Genomic DNA, 20111 nt, shown 5'->3' on the forward strand with positions numbered 1-20111 from the left:
ATGCATTCTAACCAAAGCCTTTGATCGTAGTACCTCTCATTCTTATGCAGCAATTATAACGATTGTTTATGGAAGCACTCAAGCTTCAACAGGTTACTCAACTGCAAGCCGGGAACAGAGCTCTGCAACGAGTGCCGGGTCGCGTTAGCGATACAAGCATGTTCGGAAGCGCAAAGCTGTCGCGTGATGTGATCGCTGTAATCATAGGCGTGCATCAGGGGAGGTCAATTTTCATCGCAGCCCCCCAACCCCGTTGGTCGAGTCCAAAGCAAAGGACAACATGCCTCACAATGGATGAAAGGAATGAAAATGAAGCGATTACGGGCTTCTCGTAAAGGCCTACCTCTGATCCCTGGCTTTCCTGAATTAAAGGTGGGAACAGGGACTCCGGAACCGGGGGGGGGGGGGGGGGGGCAGTGGGGGCCATCGCCCCCACAGGTTCAAAACCAGTGGGGGCATGCCCCCACACTCAAAGCTGCTCCCCCCGCCCCCCCCCCTCTCTCGCCTTTTTCTCTCCTGATACCAACCGTGATAAAATGGCTGATTGGGCGAGTTGGTGATTCATGATACTTAGAAATACGAGCGCGCGTAACTTATACAGGCGCTCCTTGTCCCTGTATAAGTCCTGTCTTTGTCTGTATAAGTTACGCGCTCGTATTTCAAAGTACCAACCGTGTGGCTAAAGACCCCTTTTGACTAGCTAAAGTGTGATCTCTTCCTTCAACAAACGAAACAAAATCTTCTGGAAGCCTGTGACTTCAGCTAACACTCTATTTGCCGGCGATTTTTCTGCATAAAGAGCACTGCCTGTTTTCGTCTGGTTCAACGTATCTTCCGTCCTGAAGTGGTTCTCGAGGAGGTAAAGGCCGGTACTCTATTCTGGCGCTTAGACGTGCCGGAGCACGTCTAAGCGCGCCACGACTCTAGGATGCCTCTCGCTCTCTCCCTTTTTCCTTGCTCCTAGCCAAGCCTATTAAAAGCAATCATATAAGAAGGTCGGTGTAAAGCTTGTTCCCACGTGAGCACGATTTTAACCATGAACCTATCCAGAAGCCTTTTTCTGGGGGCTCTGACCTCCATTTATCTCTGTTCTTTGATGTGTTTGTATGCGCGCGCGTACACATACAAAATGTAATAATTTTGGGACGGTGGTAGTGGGGGCGGGGGGTGGGGGGTGAAACCCCCTAAACCTGCTGGCTTCGCTGCTGGCTTCAGTAGCGAAGCCAGTAGGAACTGGCTTCGCTACTGAAGTAGTCGCTTGAAATGTTCGTTTTCTTCCTGTTTGGCCCGTACTACCTTGAGTCATCCACACACAATGACCGCAGTGAAAATCAGATAGGCAAAAGCACGGCCCACGGTCTCGTTGCCGAAGAGGTGCGATCGCGAAGCTCTTTACCATCTCATCATGCATTTCACCCTCCAAGAATGCAGCGAGCTTTCATGGCCAGACGCCGGGACGAATTGACAATTTGAAAAATAATTTAAGTATAAGCTTTTCTGCAAGGTTTGTTTCTTATTTTCTCATTCCAACTTCACAGACTGCTTTTTTCAGTCCAAGTGCATTTCCTCCTTCAAATTTTTCTTTGTTTATCGGTACTTTCCCAATCACATCTTCCCCGATGAGCGCGCGTAGCATGGGGGATGATTATGAGGCATGACGTTCCCGAAGTCATTTTTGAAAAGACTTCGAGATGTGGGCGTCTTCACTGAAAGTATGGTCCCGTACTCACCGTTGCTCACCGAATTAATATTTGCATTCCTAGTTTGCAGACAAAGTCGCCTTTTCAGAAGTGCTTGCTGCAAACACGTGCGCGGGACTTCGGTTCATTCCCTTTCTAAGCTTTATGAGTCATGCATCGTGATGTTCGTTATCCTTGAGGTAAAACCGTAAATGTGAAATTGCACCCTGCTTTTTTGCATGCAAGGCGCATGAATTGTGGCACACAGCACCAGAGCACCATATGCCGCCGAAAGCATTGGTCACGCTAGGTTCTTGTTCTTTCTAGATTCTAGTGCACATAAACTGGTTGTGAAACGAGGCTGAATGAAGCGAAGTGGGAAACTCAAAGAAAAAAACGCCCTCGGGCCGCCGTCTTTCCTTCGTCAGAGCAAGGTTTCGTGAAGCAAGGTGGCATCACGTGATCCAACTTAGCACATTACAACAACTGCAGCGCCCCTGTCTCCAGTGGTGGGCCTGGTGCAAAATAACACTACATAGATACAGGAAGCGGAACTGTAATGGCAAGTTATCATATCAAGATCACATTCATGCCATTCTTACGGTGAACTGAGCTTTAACAAGGGAGAAAACAGCGAAAATGTACTAACGCCCCTCCAAGTTTCTCGTAGTAAATAATCATCAACGCAGTCCGCCCGCGATTCATGGAGAGCTATTCATCGTGATATCCTCCTCATTCGTTTTTATTTTGCTTTTCCCGGTGAGCGCGGTGGTAATAAGAGCAACCAGGTGTAGTCTGACCCCGATGATGTTGGCGTCGTTCATACGAGCGAGCTTAGCAGCGATTTTGCGTCGGATTTCACACGTCTGGTGCCATCCCACAGAGAACTGTGGGGCTTCCATGGTTTCCATCACCTGGTACTGGCCCCCCTCCCACCTGCTCTTCGGATGCGTGCCGCATTCCACAGGCGGATTGAGTGGCACTGCAGACCGTGCTCCCACTGATCTGCAGCGCCTCTCCCTCCGTGGCCTCTCCTCACTGCACGACGCCTCTGCTCCAAAGAAAATCGTCATTAACAAAAACGCAAAATGAAACACGCGTGTACACAAACAGTACGTATTCGGCAATCGGACGCTTCGCATGCCATCAACAAAAACGAGGCTTCGCTTTCCGTCGGTTGCTGCCAGACGTCGTACGCAGAAAGAGCTGGCGCGAGAGCAGGGGGGGGGGGGAATCATTTCATACTCACTGAAATGCAATCCTGCTTCTATGGCGAGATCTTCGCTGCGAGGTTCAAAGTCTGCAACCACGTCCATTGCGGCAAGCCCCCCCCCCTCCCCCCCCCCCCCCCCCCCCCCCACCGCGGCCATGCCACGGAAACTTCGCTAAGAGCAATGAGATTAGAGACGACATCGCTTCAGCACCGGGTCTGGGGCGAGAGAAATTAAGAGATATTCGGTCTTTGCTTACGAATATCATCTTTTCACACCCGACAAGAACTACACGCATTCTTGAATGCCCCTGTTCATTCCAGCTCAACTTCATATTTCTCGTTAGTGTACGTCGCTTTAAGGACGTTAACTGGCTGTGCGTATCGGATGTCAAAGCGGGAAAGTTACACCAGAAAACATCTATACGCACATGTTTTACCCATTACCTTGGGAGAGAAGGCGGATCAACAACATCGACTTCACTGTCGAATTCAATGACGCGGTGAGCTATCACGATTCTTTATTTTCTGCTAATACAGCTCAAGATTTCGCGTTTGATGTTTCACTCTAACGCGTTGTGCTGGCATGACATGGTATCGGCGTCATCTGGTCGATATAGACTCCGGATGAGGCACAAAACCCAGAAAATAGGCCGAGGGTGCTGTGAACGAACTAGACAGAGAGCATCTATTCTCCCGGCAGCCGAGAAGATCGGAGAAAATAATTTCACCTGGCAGTCGCGTCATATTGGCACTCGGAAACCGTGTTCTTATTCGCGATAAATTTCCCTACAAAGCACCATTGTATGTTGTTAAGGTATGTATGTAGGTAGTGTATATATATATATATATATATATATATATATATATAATATATATATATATATATATATATATATATATATATATATATGTGTGTGTGTGTGTGTGTGTGTGTGTGTGTGTGTGTGTGTGTGTGTGTGTGTGTGTGTGTGTGTGTGTGTGTGTGTGTGTGTGTGTGTGTACACACGAAGCGATATAAGGCCACAGAGGTCGCCCCCACACATCCGGAGCCCCTGGGTGGGAAGCAAACTGCTCTTGAAACGTTAGGGGCCTTCGGCAGCCATTATCGTCAAAAACCTGCGTGGCCAAAAACTGAGTAAACGATGGGGCAGACATTGAGCCCCCCCCCCCCTCCTAGGTGATTAGGGGGGACGCCCTTCCCCCCTGCCCCTCTCATGCGCACGTCTATGGCTGTTGATAAGGCAGCCTAGCATTTTCTCAAGATGGCGAATTGGGCGAGATGGTTACGCATTGAGCAAAAGTCAGAAAGAGGGTATACAGCTAAGACGCACGAGGTGCTTCGTGTGTTCTATATAGACCATATTTCTGTGTCCGCGTCGTCTAACCCAAAACTTTTTCGCCTGTAAGTAGACTTGCTGCTTAAATGGACACTAAAGGGAAACAATGAATCAGTTTAGATCGATAAATTGTGCTCTGAGAATTCTAATGTCGTTAATTTCGCCATAATAGGTTTATTAATAGAGGAGAAAATAAAGTTCAAAGTTTCATTTTTAAATTTCGCGCCGAAATCTCCCCGCGTGACGTCGCGGATATCAAAGTGTATTTACCGTATTTTGGCGTCATTGGCTCAACAAAATTGCCCCAAACTTGGTATGTTAAGTCTATGGCCCCCTCAGAGGACAATGTACTTCATTTTTACCGATTTGGAACTGCGTAGTCCCTAGTAGGCGCCGTCAAAAAACATGTGACGTCACGGAGAATGGTGCGGAAGCTTCGAGGTGGCGTCGCCAACCACATTTTGTTTTTGCGCGTTTTCTCGCTTACTAAGGGTCTTCTCGCAGCAAGCGTGGTGTTTTTGGTATCGTGAAAGAGTACTTTACTAATATGAGAAAAATCGTTTTGAAATAAATACCAAGACACAAGAAGAAACGGCGATGAAAAATCCCGCCTGATTTCTGAAGCCTACCACGTCTCCAGTTGTGGCGATAGGTGCATCGCATGACGTACGTCGCTTGCATTTTTACAGCAGGTGAAAACTATTTCTTGATGTGCATAATCGCTAATCACCTGTATCTCTTGTCACATTTCTTGTGGTTTTCGCGCCACGGTAAATGGAGAGCTAGGCGTGCAGGAGTACGCATGCGTAATTTTTGCTATGTACGTGTGGTTTGCGTCAATAAACATCTAGCCGTGAGGCAGCGCTTGTGTTTAGTCGTTTCTACTTCTTGTGTCCTGTTATTTCCTTCGCTCTGTGCATACATAAAGATGAAGATGTACCGACTCGTCCAACTACCGCGCCTTAGAGGAACACTAAAGAGAAGAACGATTTTTCTCATATTAGTAAATCACTTTTTCACAATTTCAATATCACCACGGCTGCCGCGAGAAGACGTTTGGTAAACGAGAATACGCGCAAAAAGAGAATGTGGACGGCCACGCCACCTTGAAGTTCCCTCATCAAACGCCGTGACGTCATAGATTTTAACGGCCTCTATACTATAAGGCCTATGTAGTTACTAATCAGTAAAAATGAAGCATATTGTGATCAAATGGGGCCATAGAGTTGACGCACAAAGTTTTAAGAAAATTGGTTGAGCCAGTGACGCGAAAATCAGTAAAGCACACTTTGAAATTCGTGACGTCAAGCGCGGAGATATCGGCGCGAAATTCAGAAACTGAAACTTTGTCCTTGATTTTCTCATCTATTACTATACCTACGGTGGCGAAATTAATGTCATTAGAGTTCTCAGAGTACAACGTATCAATATAAACCGATTCATTCTTTCACTTTTGCGTCGATTTAAAATCTGCTGTGTATCCTACGATCCTGAATGTGAGTCCTATAGGTCTGCTGAGAGAACTCCTGCCTTCGCCGCGCGATATCCGACGCCACAGGTCTCAAAGAAGCAGTGACACACTATTCCCGTCTCTCTCTGTAGTTCCTTCGAGATCTGAGAGTGTGGAATTTAATAAATTAATGAATTTCGACGATTACCTATATAAGCACCTCAAGCCTCTAACTTATTAGTGCATGGCTGAATGGTGAATAAGTTAAGCAGCTCGCTCATACAAAAACTCACTCTACTAGGATATAGGATACATCAATGCCTTAGTTTTTCACGAGAGCAAATGATCAAGAGATGGGCCAAGCTACGAGAGAACAATCTTTCTACACTACAATCACTATATGCTTAGATGCATATCAACGGTGAACACAGCAACCTTTCCGGTATTCAGATGGCCCTGTATTGTTCGGACACGCTGGCAATTACGTGAAAAAAAAAAATCACGCCATATCCACGGAATGAATGATGATAAGTGGGCGAAGCTCGAGAGGGGGAGATCATCGGTAAACCGTAACTCAATACAGATTTTTTTATAAAGATGCCATGACAAAAAAAGTGGTAAGCTGGGCTAGTTGGTATGTTGTCATAGTAATAAACACTGCCATGACAGTCAGGTTCCTGTCGTATTCGCACACGAACTCTACGTCGAGGCGGAAACACTTTGCGGCAGGTAAAGCGACATTGAAGAGACAAATTAATAAAAACAAATTCATTATATACATTTTATAATTATTGAAATGAGGGATGTTGTTCATATGGAATTCCCTGTCACAGTTTATGGCGTATATTTTTATAGAAGTCACTAAAGTTCCGCGTAATTTGAGATATTCATCGACTTTCATGTGCGACATCGAAACCGAGCACGCCCGGCGCACAGGAAACGCAGCCGCTCTGTTACGTCAGACCGGAACTTTACGCATGACGAGTAAGTGACAAATTTTGAATGAAGGCGCGTCGCGGCAGTGTCTTAGTTTTTCATAAAAAGCGGCAAGTCATCGCGCTTGCGCCAGCCTAACCTTTTACGTGTGATATGTTTGGCGCGTATCTGTTTCATTAGCGTTGCGATCAAGGAAAGGGAATGTTCGCCTTTTATTCCGTGCAGCATAAAACCCAGGGACAGCCACTGCGGCCTGCGGCGCTTCTCCTTGCAGACAAGCGAATTAATTTTTTGGGCTTGTTTATAGTAGAAAAAGATAAGCACCACACATCTCGCGCAAAGAATAAGCGGTCTATATTGTGTGTTTCAGACCGTTTGCCGCTTTTCCTGACAAGATTATGCTTCGGCGCGCCTTGCTTCAGATTTAGTCACTTGCCACGGACGTCTTACGTAATAGAGTAGCCACGTTTCCTGTGCGCCCGGTGCGCTCTGTTTCGATATCGCCATTAATATTCAATCATGAATATATATCAAATTACGTGCAATTCTTTGTGATTTCCACAAAATGGGTATGCTATATTGTGGTGGCATAATATTTTCCAACCTAAACAACGACCCTGAAGACAACCCTGCCTGAAGTAAATAATTAAGAATGTAATTGATGAACTTAACAGCGAAGGTAAACCCTGACGAGGGAGAGCATGGGTAAAGCTAAGTGGGTGAGAGGGAAGCCTAGTGTAGCGAGAGGCTCCGTGTGTTTCTCCGGGATGACTGTCCAGTGGGTGCTTGTGCTTTTTCGGTCGATGTCAAGGACTTATATTATTCGTTACCTCAGAATGATGTGTGTGCTGAAGTTGGTAATTGCATTGACAGATACGGTGTTGTTAAGTTTCAGAACGCATGTGGAATCACTGTAGACAAGTTTTTAGAGTTTTTAAAGTTTTACATGCAATCGACCTTCATCAGTTTCGACGATAAGCTTTTTATTCAACGGAAAGGAGTCTGCATAGGCTCATGCATCGCCCCTGTTCTCAGTGACATTCTACTAGCCAGCTATGACCGTAACCTCGAGAGCAAGCTCAGACAGACTAGCACGGTAAAGGTGATGCGATACGTGGACGACTTTTTAATTTTTTATAGCACTAACTCTCATGACGTGCAGCCTGCTGCGAAAATTTTTGACGTGTTCCTCGCGGAATTAAGTCCATTTGAATTGACAACTGAGCATCCTTCAGACAATAGGCTACGCTTCTTGGACTTGGAACTTTCGTTCTCAAACAGCCATGTATGTTGGTGTTATGCGCCTATAGGTCTCAAAAGAGCCTTCTTCCCTTTTCTTCTGCGCATTCAAAATTTGTCAAGCGCGGTATTGCAAGGGCTTGCATGAAGGCGGCGCTTGAGAGGTCCTGTGACCACCAAGTCGAAGCGAGCTTTTGTTCTCAAGTAGCACGCCTGAAGCTTGCAGGTTTTCCAGGAACGCTTTTGACCAGTATCGCAGAAAGCCTCGTGTCTGGTTTTAAAAGCAAGTGCTCACCTGCTGTTCAATCAGTGACACACCCGCAGAAGAAAGTAGTGGTTATTCCTTATGTGCACAAGGTGGCACATAATCTGAAGAAAGTGGTCAGCAGGGCAGGCGTTAGACTGTTGTTTTCTGCCAAAAATAAGCTTGGTAGCCTGTGTCAGCAAGTAAATCGAGAGACCAAGACGAAAAGATGCAGCAAAACGCATCGCCAGAAGTATGTTGAATGTTGTGATAGTGTTGTGTATAAGATACCTCTTTCTTGCGGCCGTTACTATGTCGGCCAAACGGGGCGGTGCGCTAATGACCGCATGCGCGAGCATGCGAACAACGTCCGTAAACAAGCCAGAGATAGTCAATTGTCGCTTCACTGTAATGAATGTGGTTGCCAGCCATCTTTTAAAGATTCCATTTTCCTGTCGAAGTACCATGATGAACGGGCGCGTGTCATTTCTGAAGCGTATCATATCTATAATGGCGGAGAGGCATGTGTCAGCCTCCCCTCGATCTCCCTCCTTCCGAAGGAGTTAACGTTTCTGTCTGTTTGAGGATTTTTTGGCCTCTGCGCAGGCTAATCATCTTTTTCTGTTTCTTTGCCTTTTGCTTCGTTGAGATTGTGGCGGAGTATATAAATGCAGACTGGAAGAATAAAACACATTTGGTTGTTAGTCAGCGCCGTTGTTTGTGTCCTTTCCTCGTTCGTCCCGTCTTTTAGCGCTGTTTCTACAGTTAATCATGAACCAACCAGCCCAAATGCGTACCTTATTGACTAGAAGGCTCAATGCACGAAGCAGATTCGGCGCCCCCCCTCTTAGGTGATCAGAGGGGGCGGCCGCCCCCCGCCCCCCTGTGCGCACGCCTATGGGCAAAGGTTCATCGCAGCGCCCCCCGCCCTACTAAGTCAATGTATGGAGCAGATTTTGCACGTCCCCCCCTCCCCCCCCCCCCCCCCCCTGTGCACACGCCTATGCTCAGAGGCGTGCGCAGAGTTCTCCATTAGGCGGGGGGGGGGGGGGGAGAGAAGCTTCGTCGCAGACTACCCCCACCCTCCCCAACGCTGGTCAAGTCCGAAAAGAAAAACGAGCTCCGCAATGGAAGCAAAACTGAAAATAAAGAGATGACGTGCTTCTCACAACGGCCTGCCATTCGTCCCCGGGTTTCCGAGGGTTGGGCAGTTCTTTGAATGTAACATCAGGTGACCTTGGTCGCCATTATCGTCAAAAAAACGTGTAGCCATAACCGTGCGCATCAAAAGGGGAAGAATATTGGCGCCCGCCTCCTTCAGACGAATTTTTGTTAATTGGAAGGGCTTTAGATTTCAGAGTCAGCTTTATGGTGAGTGCGCTATCCTTAACTTCTGTTATGACTGGCAGTCGGTGGCGACGCGCTGACCATGAGAATTAAAGTCCCTAGATTTGTCCCTGTTCTTTCTTAAGTACCGACAACCATTGAAGCGCCGCCGACGAATCTCATTGGCTAACGCTCGTTTCCGGTAGCCATGTTCTTCCTAACGCTTTTCCAGCACCCGGTGAAACGCGTCCCCCATTCACTAATGACAGGGGGTTGACGGGAGGAGAAAGGCGCGTCGCGGTCGCATATTGTCCGCTGAAAGATGCGTGGCTAATGTACTTAGACGCACATGGCTTTGTAAATCTTCCAAGTTAGAAAGAAAATGGCGTCGGACGCCAGGTGCGCGTGAGAGAGGGCCGGGAAAGGAGGCAGTTGTCGCTACTTAAGTAAAAAGGAAAAATCTAGGGACTTTAATGAGAATGGACGGGCGATGCGTTCTCACACTGCTAGAACACCTGCATCATTCCTAGAAACGGAATCCCCGGGTCGGCAAGCGAACGACAATGGGAAGAATCTCGACCTAATAGAGGGACGGCCAAGTTGGAGAAGTTTCCACAATGGGCCACCTGGGTTTGGATTGGGTGCTGCCGGGGCCACCTGACCAGTATGTTTTGACAGGAGTCGCCGCGGACCCTTTTCTGCTTTCGGGGAAGAGTCCGAGGAACAATCCCGAGGAACCTGTTGCCTTGCTTCCCCCACAAGCGTGCCGTCGCCGGACCCTTGCTGTTTCAAGAGTGCAACGACCCCTCAGCAACAGTGAAATGGACTGTGCCATGGTGGGTGGGGTCGTGTGTGTGATTGGTGGTCATCAAGAAGGAGGAGCCAGCCTGAGGGGTTAAAACGGCGGTGCTAAGCAGTGGCGCACCGACGGGGGGGGGGGGGGGGGGTTCGGGGGTTGTAACCCCCCCCCCCCCCCGTAACTGCCCCGCTGTCCTTCTCACCGGTAGTCCAAGGTTCATATCCAGAGGTGTCCTGAGGTCGACTTTTCCTGACTGGCTCTAGAAATGTGTTGTATTCACTCATCTACTCCTATATTGAGGAGTGCTCTATGGCTCTGCGTTCCTAAATTTCCAGGGAAGCAGCTTTCCAATAATAATATCTGGGGTTTAAAGGGGTCATGAAGCACCCCTTGGGCTGATTGAAAAAACACATCCTGCGGAAAGCTGACACGGCTATGAACTGCTCTGCCAAATATTACAGTCGTGCGCGCCGCGTAATGGCCACAAGCGGAGCGCGAAGTTGCCGTTTCCCCAGGCACCCTCTTTTCAAACAGAGGCCGGTTCTCACTCTCGTCGGTGGGCGGGGCGTCTGTCCGCTGTACGTAGCAAGAGGCATAGCATGCTTATTGGCCGATAGCCGACGTAAATCGAGAGCGGCGTTCGGATCAGATGCGCTTCTTGCCGCGGGGTGCCACCACTTGCCGGCGCCGCACTCCTCAGTACACGGTAGCCGCACTCGCGCAAGCGAATCACAGCGGGAGAGCGATCGCGTTTCATGACGCGCGCTGGCGTAACTTCTTTCCCCCATGCCATCCCTCCCTGTCTAGCTTCCAGTGCGCTCGCCGGCACGAGAAAAGAGAGAAAGCGCTGGGAGCGTGCGCCAAACCCCCGTAACTCCGCTGATTCTTGACGGATTCGAGAAATTTTTGCGGCAATCGATTCGGGAGGCAGTACACTCCGATACTGAGGCCATTAGATCATTACTTGGAAAAGTGGTTCATGACCCCTTTAACGTCCCAAAACCACGATATGATTATGAGAGACGCCGTAGTGAAGGGCTCCTAATATTTTGAACCCCTGGGGCTCTTTAACGTGCACCTAAATCAATACACGGGCCTCAATCATATTTTCGCCTCCATCGAAAATGCAGCTGCCGCGGCCGGGATTCGATCCCGCGACCTTCGGGTCAGCAGTCGAGCGCCATAACTTATCATTAGACCACTGTAGCGGGGCGCAGCTTTCCAAGAAAAAATATGCTTTCACGGGTTGCCAGTCTGGCCCCTTTTTTATTTTCTTGCCCCTTTGATTACTACAATAGAGCATATGCCACGGCAAATATAAGAATGGAACATATCGAGGGACGAGCTCTCATTTCACTCCAGCCGCAACCAAAAATATTTCTCAGATACGTTTAAACGACTCTTTTTCGATTGTCAAGAGATCCTACGTCATAATTTTTCTCTCTCATATAAATTTCATTGAACGAGAATTCAATTCGCCCTTAAAACATAAGACTCTCGGCCGTGTTTGGATGTTCCCGTAGCCTGAAAATAAAACTCTGCAAAAACACCTACACAAGTCGATATCTTCGGTTTTCTTCAGACCTCCCCAAAAAGCGGAATATATTAGTCTTAGACATTAATACGAAGAGCCGGAACATACTGCAGCGCACAACGTGAAAAAACAAAATAAAAACAGATGATATATTCAAGAAACTCACCAAGAACAGCTACGGAGAGTCATTTATTCAGAAAGCAGTTCACTTCCAAAAACACGACGCAAGCTGATAAATCCAGCAACACCCCCCCCCCCTTTTTCCAATCAACACCACCACAGAAATGCATCAGTCTCTACTATCTGAGTAGTGATCGAAACCATCGCTCCCAATGACCGGCCGCCGAAAGAGAAAATTCAAGACACCAGCTGAACCGAGAACCTGAAAGAAAGGCGGGAACCAATTTTGCAAGAGATCGCAACTCATAGCCGAAGATTCCGAGGACGCGGACCGCCGAATCAATTTTCCTGAAACAACAGTTTCCGCAGTTGAAACCAACTACCGGAAATGAATCCTGACATATGTTAACGACCCAAGCAACGTGAACCGCGCTCAATGCAACCTACCCCTTGTGTACAGCACACAAAAAAACATGGCTGATCCCTCCGTCATAGGAATCGGTATAACACGAAAGTGAAACGTGTCTTCACAGAAGTAGTGCTTATGATATATGAGAGCTTGTACAATGTCTATTCGTGTTTGGCAGCTATAGCACCGTTTCACGTGGATGCACCCATGTTGACAGCATGTCTCTATCGCGACGACTAACGCCCTTGATCATGATAAAACCGTTGAGGTAGCTGACGGTGTGAACATATATTTGGACACAGCGAATCGTGAATCGCGCGTAAGGATGATATCAACAAGCTCATAATCAACACTGGTACCCGGTATGCACTTCTTCAAAGCGTCGTCAATTAAGGAGAGAAACGGCACGGTGTGCGCTTTCTAGTAATGGGTAGCCGACGCCTGTGCTCATGCATACATAACACACACTGCACTTCAGCAACGCGGGAGGTAGAGGTTCGTAGCCTGAGCCGCAAACGCGTGCGTCCCGCTGGTTTCTGTCTGGCAGGCGCTGCTCTCGCTCCACCAAGGCACGACATTCGCCCGTCGAAATCGCGTCCTTTCTGCAACGCATATCGCAGCAGTTTTGTTAGTCGGTGCTCTCGCAATTGAAGCAGTCGGCGGCAGAGAAATCCCGTTCGTGCACGTGGAAGCTGCACTACTCCGATGAGCCGACGCACGCTAACACGAATCCAAAGGCAAAGAACGTAACTGCGTCAAGGGTGCCTCGGCGACGCCAGCGCGGCCAATCTACCTCTCTGGTATCAAGACGCTTTAACCATGACCTCCGATGTCACGTGCAATCTCGGAGTAAGCGCTAGTAAGTGTCGATCGTGAAGCATTACTTCTTTCCACCTCTCACAGACGGCGGCACCGCCCCGCTCCGCCCGCCGCGAAAGAGAATGTGTGAAAGATATAAGGCGCGTTCGCGCCGTGCCTAGCATCTCCCGAGTTGGCTTAGTCGGTAGAGCGTCGGGCGCTTGCCGTCGCGGCCGCAACGTTGTGGGTTCGATTCCCAGCGGGGTATCTTTTTCTTGGTTTTTTTCTTTCTCACCCGTTGGCGTCCATTTTATCAACGTCATATCCGTGACGGATGTACTTGGTGGACCCCGGCATAAAACACTTTCGTGTTAAAAAAGAAAGAGAGAGAGAGAGGCATCTGCGTACCCACTTCGACGCGTCCGTCTAAAAAGCTCCCCACCCCCTTCACTGTTCAACTCATGCCTTCCGGTCAAGCCCTTGCACTGCTCTGTTCTTTTGCCGACAAGCACCGCCGCCGCCTGAAGCACCCTTCCATACCTGCCGAACAAGAAAAGAAGCCCTATTCATGTGTTTCCCTTCCTCAAACTCCGAAGAGGGAACCGTATGGTTTCGGGACAATGCTCACTCAAATTTTAAAGATAAGAAGGCGTCGGCGGCATCTGATCCATCCGCCAAGCTTCGACGCACGTGTTTTCTATTTTCTTCGGGGCTGCTGGTGAATGGTACCGTCTGTCGCTTAATGGCTGCAACGGAGTTGTCGCGCATTTTTTTTTTCTGAACCTCGTTGACAGCGGACGAACGAGACGTGTTAGTGCAGCGAGAAGAAAGGCCACCTCGCAAGCGGCTCGTTCATCAAAGCGACCGCGAACCCACGGAGGCTGTTTCTGAGCAAGCCTTGGAGCAACTAGTGTGTGCGTCGCCAGCCATTGTCGCAGCATCGCGCGCACACAGTGGCTCTAAGCATGCCCACGGCCGGTCTGGAGGCGCGCGCCGGCCATGGCATGCCATGCGGAGTCTGGCCGTCACAAAGATGGGAGGAGCAAGAAGCCGTGGCAGAAGAAGTAAATGTTTTTAACGACGTCTGCTAAGAAAAAAAGAACCTTGGGAAAGTGCGGAAGGTCTGTTGGGGCGGCACGTTTTCTTTTTCTCAGTAAACGTCTCTCGCCCTCTCTTTTTACCACTTCTTTTTTGCATGTACATCAGACGGAAACTACAAAGTTTGATGTGCACACATGCGTGCACGTTCAGTTTGCTCTGAAGCCCTCTCTCTCTGAATCTGAAGCCCTCTCTCGAAGCGCCAGTCGAACGAGGCTATGGTCGAACACATCCTCACCTACTACCCAAAAAGGATTTCGTGTTCATATTCAAGCGACGCAGCAACAGCACCGGAATGCCCGATTACGTCCATAGAGGAACCGGTAACTCAGCAGATATCGTCGTCTCATGCGTCCCATTAACCAGTCAATTTTTACTAAGGATGGTTCAGCCGCCGAACCTATATGCGCCGGAGTGACTTGGGAATCTACGCTGGAAAGTCAGTAAGTGCGGCTCTAATGCAGTTTATCCGTGAGCTGAGAATTGTACTGTACGTGTGCTGCATTGAACTGTACATGCTATTTATAATCAATACTATGTAGTTTATAAGTAATATTTATGGTGCGCTTTGAAATTTATTGTTTGGTGAGACTCCAAGGAAGCATAGGAAATTATCAGCTGCAGCGTTCTTTAAGAGTTAAAGTTGCCATGCATGCGGGCTTGTTCGTATGGCATTTTCTTATTACAATGGTAGTGCAAATACACAGGACACAAGAAACGCACACGAAAACACACACACGGCGCTGGGTGTCTTCATGTGCCTTTCTTGCGTCCTGTTTGTATGCGCTACCTACCATAGTAATAAAGTTTTAACATCATTGCACGACCGCCAGCCAGCCGACATGTCGGTTCAATTTGTAGTTTATTTTCTACGTGCACTGCTCCACTGAACGGTTTTTTGGCCTTGTCAAGTTATTTCAAGACCTTTCTGTAAAACGCTGAATAATCATCATCATAATTCATGGTATTATTATTATTATTATTATTTGGTATTTTATTTGTTGTCGCATTACTCCAGCTGAAGCAAGGAAATGTCATATTATGCAATGCAATAACTGAACAATAAAGCTGCTATGAGGACCAATTAATTCCTGGCTTGGTAAAACGCGTTGTATTGGGCGAGTTAGTTCGCAAGTCGAAAAGGAAAAGTCGAAGCGCTAGATGCGCCGTGTTCTCGTGTCGTCCTTGTTCCTTTTACACTACGAGTTTTGCTTCTAATTTCTCAAGTCTTGCGTGCCAATGAACCACTGTGCCCCCGGTATTATCATGTCCCGAATGGCGAGTATCACGCTGATAACGTGCATGCTGTTCGTGATGTGGAAGTACCGGGCGCGCAGGTTGTACTTGTGAAAGTACTTATGAAACAAGACATAAGCTCCAAAGAGTGCAAGCTGTTTCAATGTGTGCAGTCTAAAAATTGTTACATCGTTAGGGACATCTTTTTGTTATGCTATGCAAGTGTTATTACAGCGTATATACAAAGTGTTCTTTTTTTCTTTAGACAATACAAATTTTTATAAAAATTCTATCACAGTCAGGCTCCTGTTTTCATGCCTCTTATGCAGAAATTATATTTGCCACAGTAAAGTACCTCTACATGTTCCATCACTACAACTTGCTCAGAACTTGTCCAAAGGTTGTACGTTCAGTCGCTGCTAACAGTGAGTTGTCTTTTCGTCCACTTTACATTCTTCACATCTATATCATAATTACTACAATACACTTAAAACAGTACAATAGACGTCCGCCATACCTCCCTTAGCTTCATTGTCCGTTGTTTTTCATTATTGTACCAAAACAAAGAAACAAGCCCTCAGTATTCCCCTCCTTCGTTCCTTCAGAGCGAGGGTCTTGTTCCGGCAGACTTGATACCTTCAGGAAGTATGCGAAGGCTTATTGGTCAGCTGTCCACTCATTAAAGAATCACGTCCTATGTGACACCAAATGGCAAAACAAAGAGTGTTCCACACTCGCCGTGATGGTTACGAGCGGCACTGACTAACACTCCCAGGTTTACATGCACATAAATACCCGGTAAAGTGGACAAGGGCCGACCGTCGCCATGGCTCATTTGGTGGAGCATCGGGCGCGTTGTCTGAAGGTTGCAGGTTCGGTCCCTGCCAGCGGCAAGTTGTCTTTTTGTCAACTTTACTTTCTTGAAAACTATATCAGAATTACTACAACACACTTAAAACAGTACAATAAATGTCCCCTATACCTTTCTAGGCTTCATCATCAGTTGGTTTTCATTAAAGTTGTATCAAAACAAAGAAATGAACCCTCAAAATTCACTTTCTGCTTGATGGTGAGGAACTCGAGAAAAAATAGACAGGGTGTGACAAGAACAACAAAAGTTGCCTGCGTAAGGTTTTCATCAAGCAAGAAGTCACAATATGTTTATATCAAACGTATAAGCTTTCTTTTTATTTGTATAAAAAGCGATGCTACTATGAATCCACTACATCAAAGGTGCAGTAACAGAGTACCAGTGACCAGCACCGTTACATTGTGGAAATTAAATATTGCATCTCAATAATTTGTAAACCTACCCTGTGAGTACATAAAATGGTTACTGAAGACTTGGGCACGAGCAGCCATGTTGTAGATTAGGTGAAAACAAAAATTATAGAAAAATACTGCACATTCTCAGCTTTCATTGTCAAGTACTTATCACATCTTGGCCTTGGTCAGCCAGTCAAAGTCCTGGAATAGAGAAGGAAGCAAAGTTGAATGACGAGAAGAAAGCGAAGTCTGCCAATGGTTTAAAAAGACACCCCGCCAAGAATGGATAAGAAAAATAGGAACACTGTTTACAAACACTGTTTCCAATCAAGATCATACAATTCTCTGGGCAAATACATATAAAGAAGACATTGGTGGCTGACCTGAGGCTTTCTCTGAGCCATGCCATCAATGACAACGTTGATAATGGTTGGTCGGTCAGTGGTGGCCAGGGCTTCCGTAAAAGCAGCTCGAAGTTCCTCTGGAGTTGTCACGTTAAAGCCCTTGCTACCAACCATGGCAGCCATCTGGTCGTAACGGACACCTGGCTGAAGAGAGTTCGCTGGGAGCCTGCAAAGATATGTACGCATAGGGAACATATATACATTAGATGTGGTGCATTAACTCAGTAGCCGAGCTAGGTCCCAGATTACACAAATCAAAGATTACACTGGGGCTAGATGTGATCGTCACTAGATAGCATGATGGAGTTGAAGTCATCCCCAGCCATTTTTACGTCACAATAGATAACGTGGAGCAAATTAGAAAAAAAGGAGTGAAGATTAACGGGAACAAGCGCAGCATTTTGATGCAGAGACTGAGAACTGCTGTTTGTGACAGCTATGATTAGCAAAGTGAATAGGTTCATGCACAATTTCATGGCACAATTTGTGGCAATCTATATGTCAAACAAGCTGGATCGTATTGAGAGAAACATGGTGGACAGAAACAGCTTCTCACACAGATCATATTTCGACAAATAAGATGCCTCGGTAGGAACTCAGAGGTTTTTGGAATTGTTTTTTTTTTCTTTTCAAAAAGCATATGTATACAGTCAAACCCACTTATAACGATCCCACATGTAACGATCTATCGGTTATAACGACCATATTTGGGTGCACTTACGATTTTCTTATGCTAACCATTGAAGCTGCGTCCACATATAGCGAATTCAAAGCCTCCTACTTTTACAACGAACACTTCAGACACGGTCGCGGTAAAAATATTGCGCATACGAAGCGAAAAAAAGTTAGAACATTCCTTCTAAAGCGTGACAGGGGCGCGCGCTCGCGCGTGCCCCGCTCTACTTTACTTACGACCACGGTGCTCGCGACTAAGATATCCCAGATCGGCGAGCATCACACGCAGATTTCGGACTCTGCGAGCGAGGTCGCTCACTTTCCAGGCGTTTCTTCAGCGGCAGAATGGCAGTGAGGAAAAAAAAAAATAGTAGGCAGCATGAAGCCTTGCGGTCAGCTTTCGCACGGTAACCTTTCCTGACGCCGTTCTCTGCAGCTATGAACGCCTGCGATGAACCAAACAATGCCTTGGAACGCAAGAAGGCGTCGCTAAACTCGTCGACGCCATAATGTGCCGCAAGAGGTCGTCCGTCTTTTCGGTAACGGCAGAGACCGGTTGATCGGTGATTACGACTTCCGCGCGATTGCAGCGATGCTTTCGCGGGTAAGCATCAGAAAAGAGCGAAGGTGAGGTGGCGGCCGTCGATGAACGTGCCATTATGACTTATAGCCGACAACCTTATCCCAGTCATCTGTAGATATCTGCTCGGCTGCACGTGTGGCGTACGCCGTACACTGTGGATTGACGGCGGTATGAGCGCGCCATGCGGCCGTTCGCATGTTCGCCGCGTCGTGCGAGACCGCTTTAAAGTGCGCGTCGCTTTGTAGAAACAAAAGTAGCTCGCTGTTGTTGAGCGGCGTGGGCACCGAGAAACATCGATGCACTGACAGCGAGCATATACTGCGTGTTTGACTAGGTGACAACTCAAGTGCGCCGCGCATCGTTGTGCAGGGCCGTGAGAGCATCGCGGAGACGTCGAGTGCGCGTTGCTTGCAAAATGCTTGTTTTCGCCGCGTTGAACGAAGAGGCTAGTCGCCGCACACGTGCACGGTCCGGAGTGAAGCAAGCACTAAGAACGTACAAACGCGCGCATACGGCATACAGCAAGCGGCCCGGCAGTGACTCCGCAAGCCGAGTAGGTGACACGCTGCACACAACTAGCTAGGGATGATCGGCTCCACGTCGCGGTACCGCGCTTCGGTGAAATGGTGTCAGCTCATTGCAGAGGCGGTTAATTCACTCATGAGCACGCAGCGGGCGTCGCTTCACGACGCGAAAAGGCTTAGCTTGTCACCGAAGGGGTTGTTAGCCCTTTAATAGAAGTGCAAAGAAAAAAAAAACGGCTTGGCCGCTAAGTGCACGTTTTTAAGGGCGAGTCCATATACAACGAACTAGTGATATAACGACCACTTTTCGCGACACTTTCGAGTTCGTTATAAACGGGTTCAACTGTATGTCTCACTTGCACCTGCCATCATTATAGAGACAAGAAAAACCCCAATCCCTCTCGGACGTTTATTCTTACAACAGCAACGTACCACTTGAAGTAACAATGAAATTTGTTTTTGCTTATTCCACTCCCACAGCCAGTACACCTAACGGGAAATGTTAACAAAGAGTATACGTAAAGAAATGATTCTTGAAACCATATTAGTCATAGGTAAAACTAAAGGCACATATGGTATCCAAGCTCAATTCTACCCGTACATTTCTTAGTTACAATGTTATAACTTCACAAAAGAAACAATTATGCTTCCTGCATGTGCTAATTTAACAAAGCTGTTTCGGTGAGCAAGCGTGCACTCTTAATGTTGTTTTAAAGAAACAAGGAACATAATAAGCTTAAATGCAGATCAGGCCAGCCTGTTCCCAATGTGCAGTGAGCCACAATACACCCCGGCACTCACGAGACGCAAGGATGCATTCCCGATTGCAGGAACGACTCCCAGGTTTCTCCGTCAAAGCCATTGTAGATCCCAGAGTTGTTCATGATTATGGCGATGATCGGAAGCTTGTACCTGCATAAAGATAAGAGGAAGACCAATGTGAACCATGTCGCAACACAGCCAAAATTTTGCAATGCCAGTACACTCCTTCTAAGTCATTTGTTGAGTAAAATTATTGAAGGTTTTGTAGAACGTTTCTTAGTGTCATGGCCCATTAATTTTTCTGCCACATACAGCCTCTGATCTGACCACAATCTTGTGCAGTGCCTACATTCGTGCTAGTAATGATGATAACCTGCCATGGTAGCCCAGTGGCTATGATGCTATCGAGCTTAAGGTTGCAGGTTCAATCCCAACCATGATGGCCATGTTTCGATGGAAAAGAGTTGCAACAACACTTA

At 47.4% G+C, this 20111-nt stretch overlaps 3 protein-coding genes across 12 annotated transcripts in view; all 3 read right to left on the reverse strand.

The window, feature by feature from the left end:
- LOC119387929 (26S proteasome non-ATPase regulatory subunit 11) overlaps positions 1-20111 on the reverse strand; it is a 219464-nt gene that overhangs the window by 149782 nt on the left and 49571 nt on the right. The window lies entirely within an intron of this gene.
- LOC119387935 (protein boule-like) overlaps positions 1-20111 on the reverse strand; it is a 232121-nt gene that overhangs the window by 126617 nt on the left and 85393 nt on the right. The window lies entirely within an intron of this gene.
- LOC119387927 (2-hydroxyacyl-CoA lyase 1) overlaps positions 16584-20111 on the reverse strand; it is a 28282-nt gene continuing 24754 nt past the window's right edge. For both annotated transcript variants that reach the window (XM_037655503.2, XM_037655502.2), the window contains 3 exons: positions 19672-19782; positions 17068-17254; positions 16584-16885 (listed from right to left, as the gene is read on the reverse strand). In XM_037655503.2, the coding sequence (XP_037511431.1) occupies positions 16853-16885; positions 17068-17254; positions 19672-19782 (331 nt within the window). In that variant the 3' untranslated portion in view covers positions 16584-16852. The remainder of the gene's footprint in view (positions 16886-17067; positions 17255-19671; positions 19783-20111) is intronic.

This window comes from Rhipicephalus sanguineus, chromosome 3 (genome assembly GCF_013339695.2).
Source record: "Rhipicephalus sanguineus isolate Rsan-2018 chromosome 3, BIME_Rsan_1.4, whole genome shotgun sequence".
Classification (NCBI taxonomy): domain Eukaryota; kingdom Metazoa; phylum Arthropoda; class Arachnida; order Ixodida; family Ixodidae; genus Rhipicephalus; species Rhipicephalus sanguineus.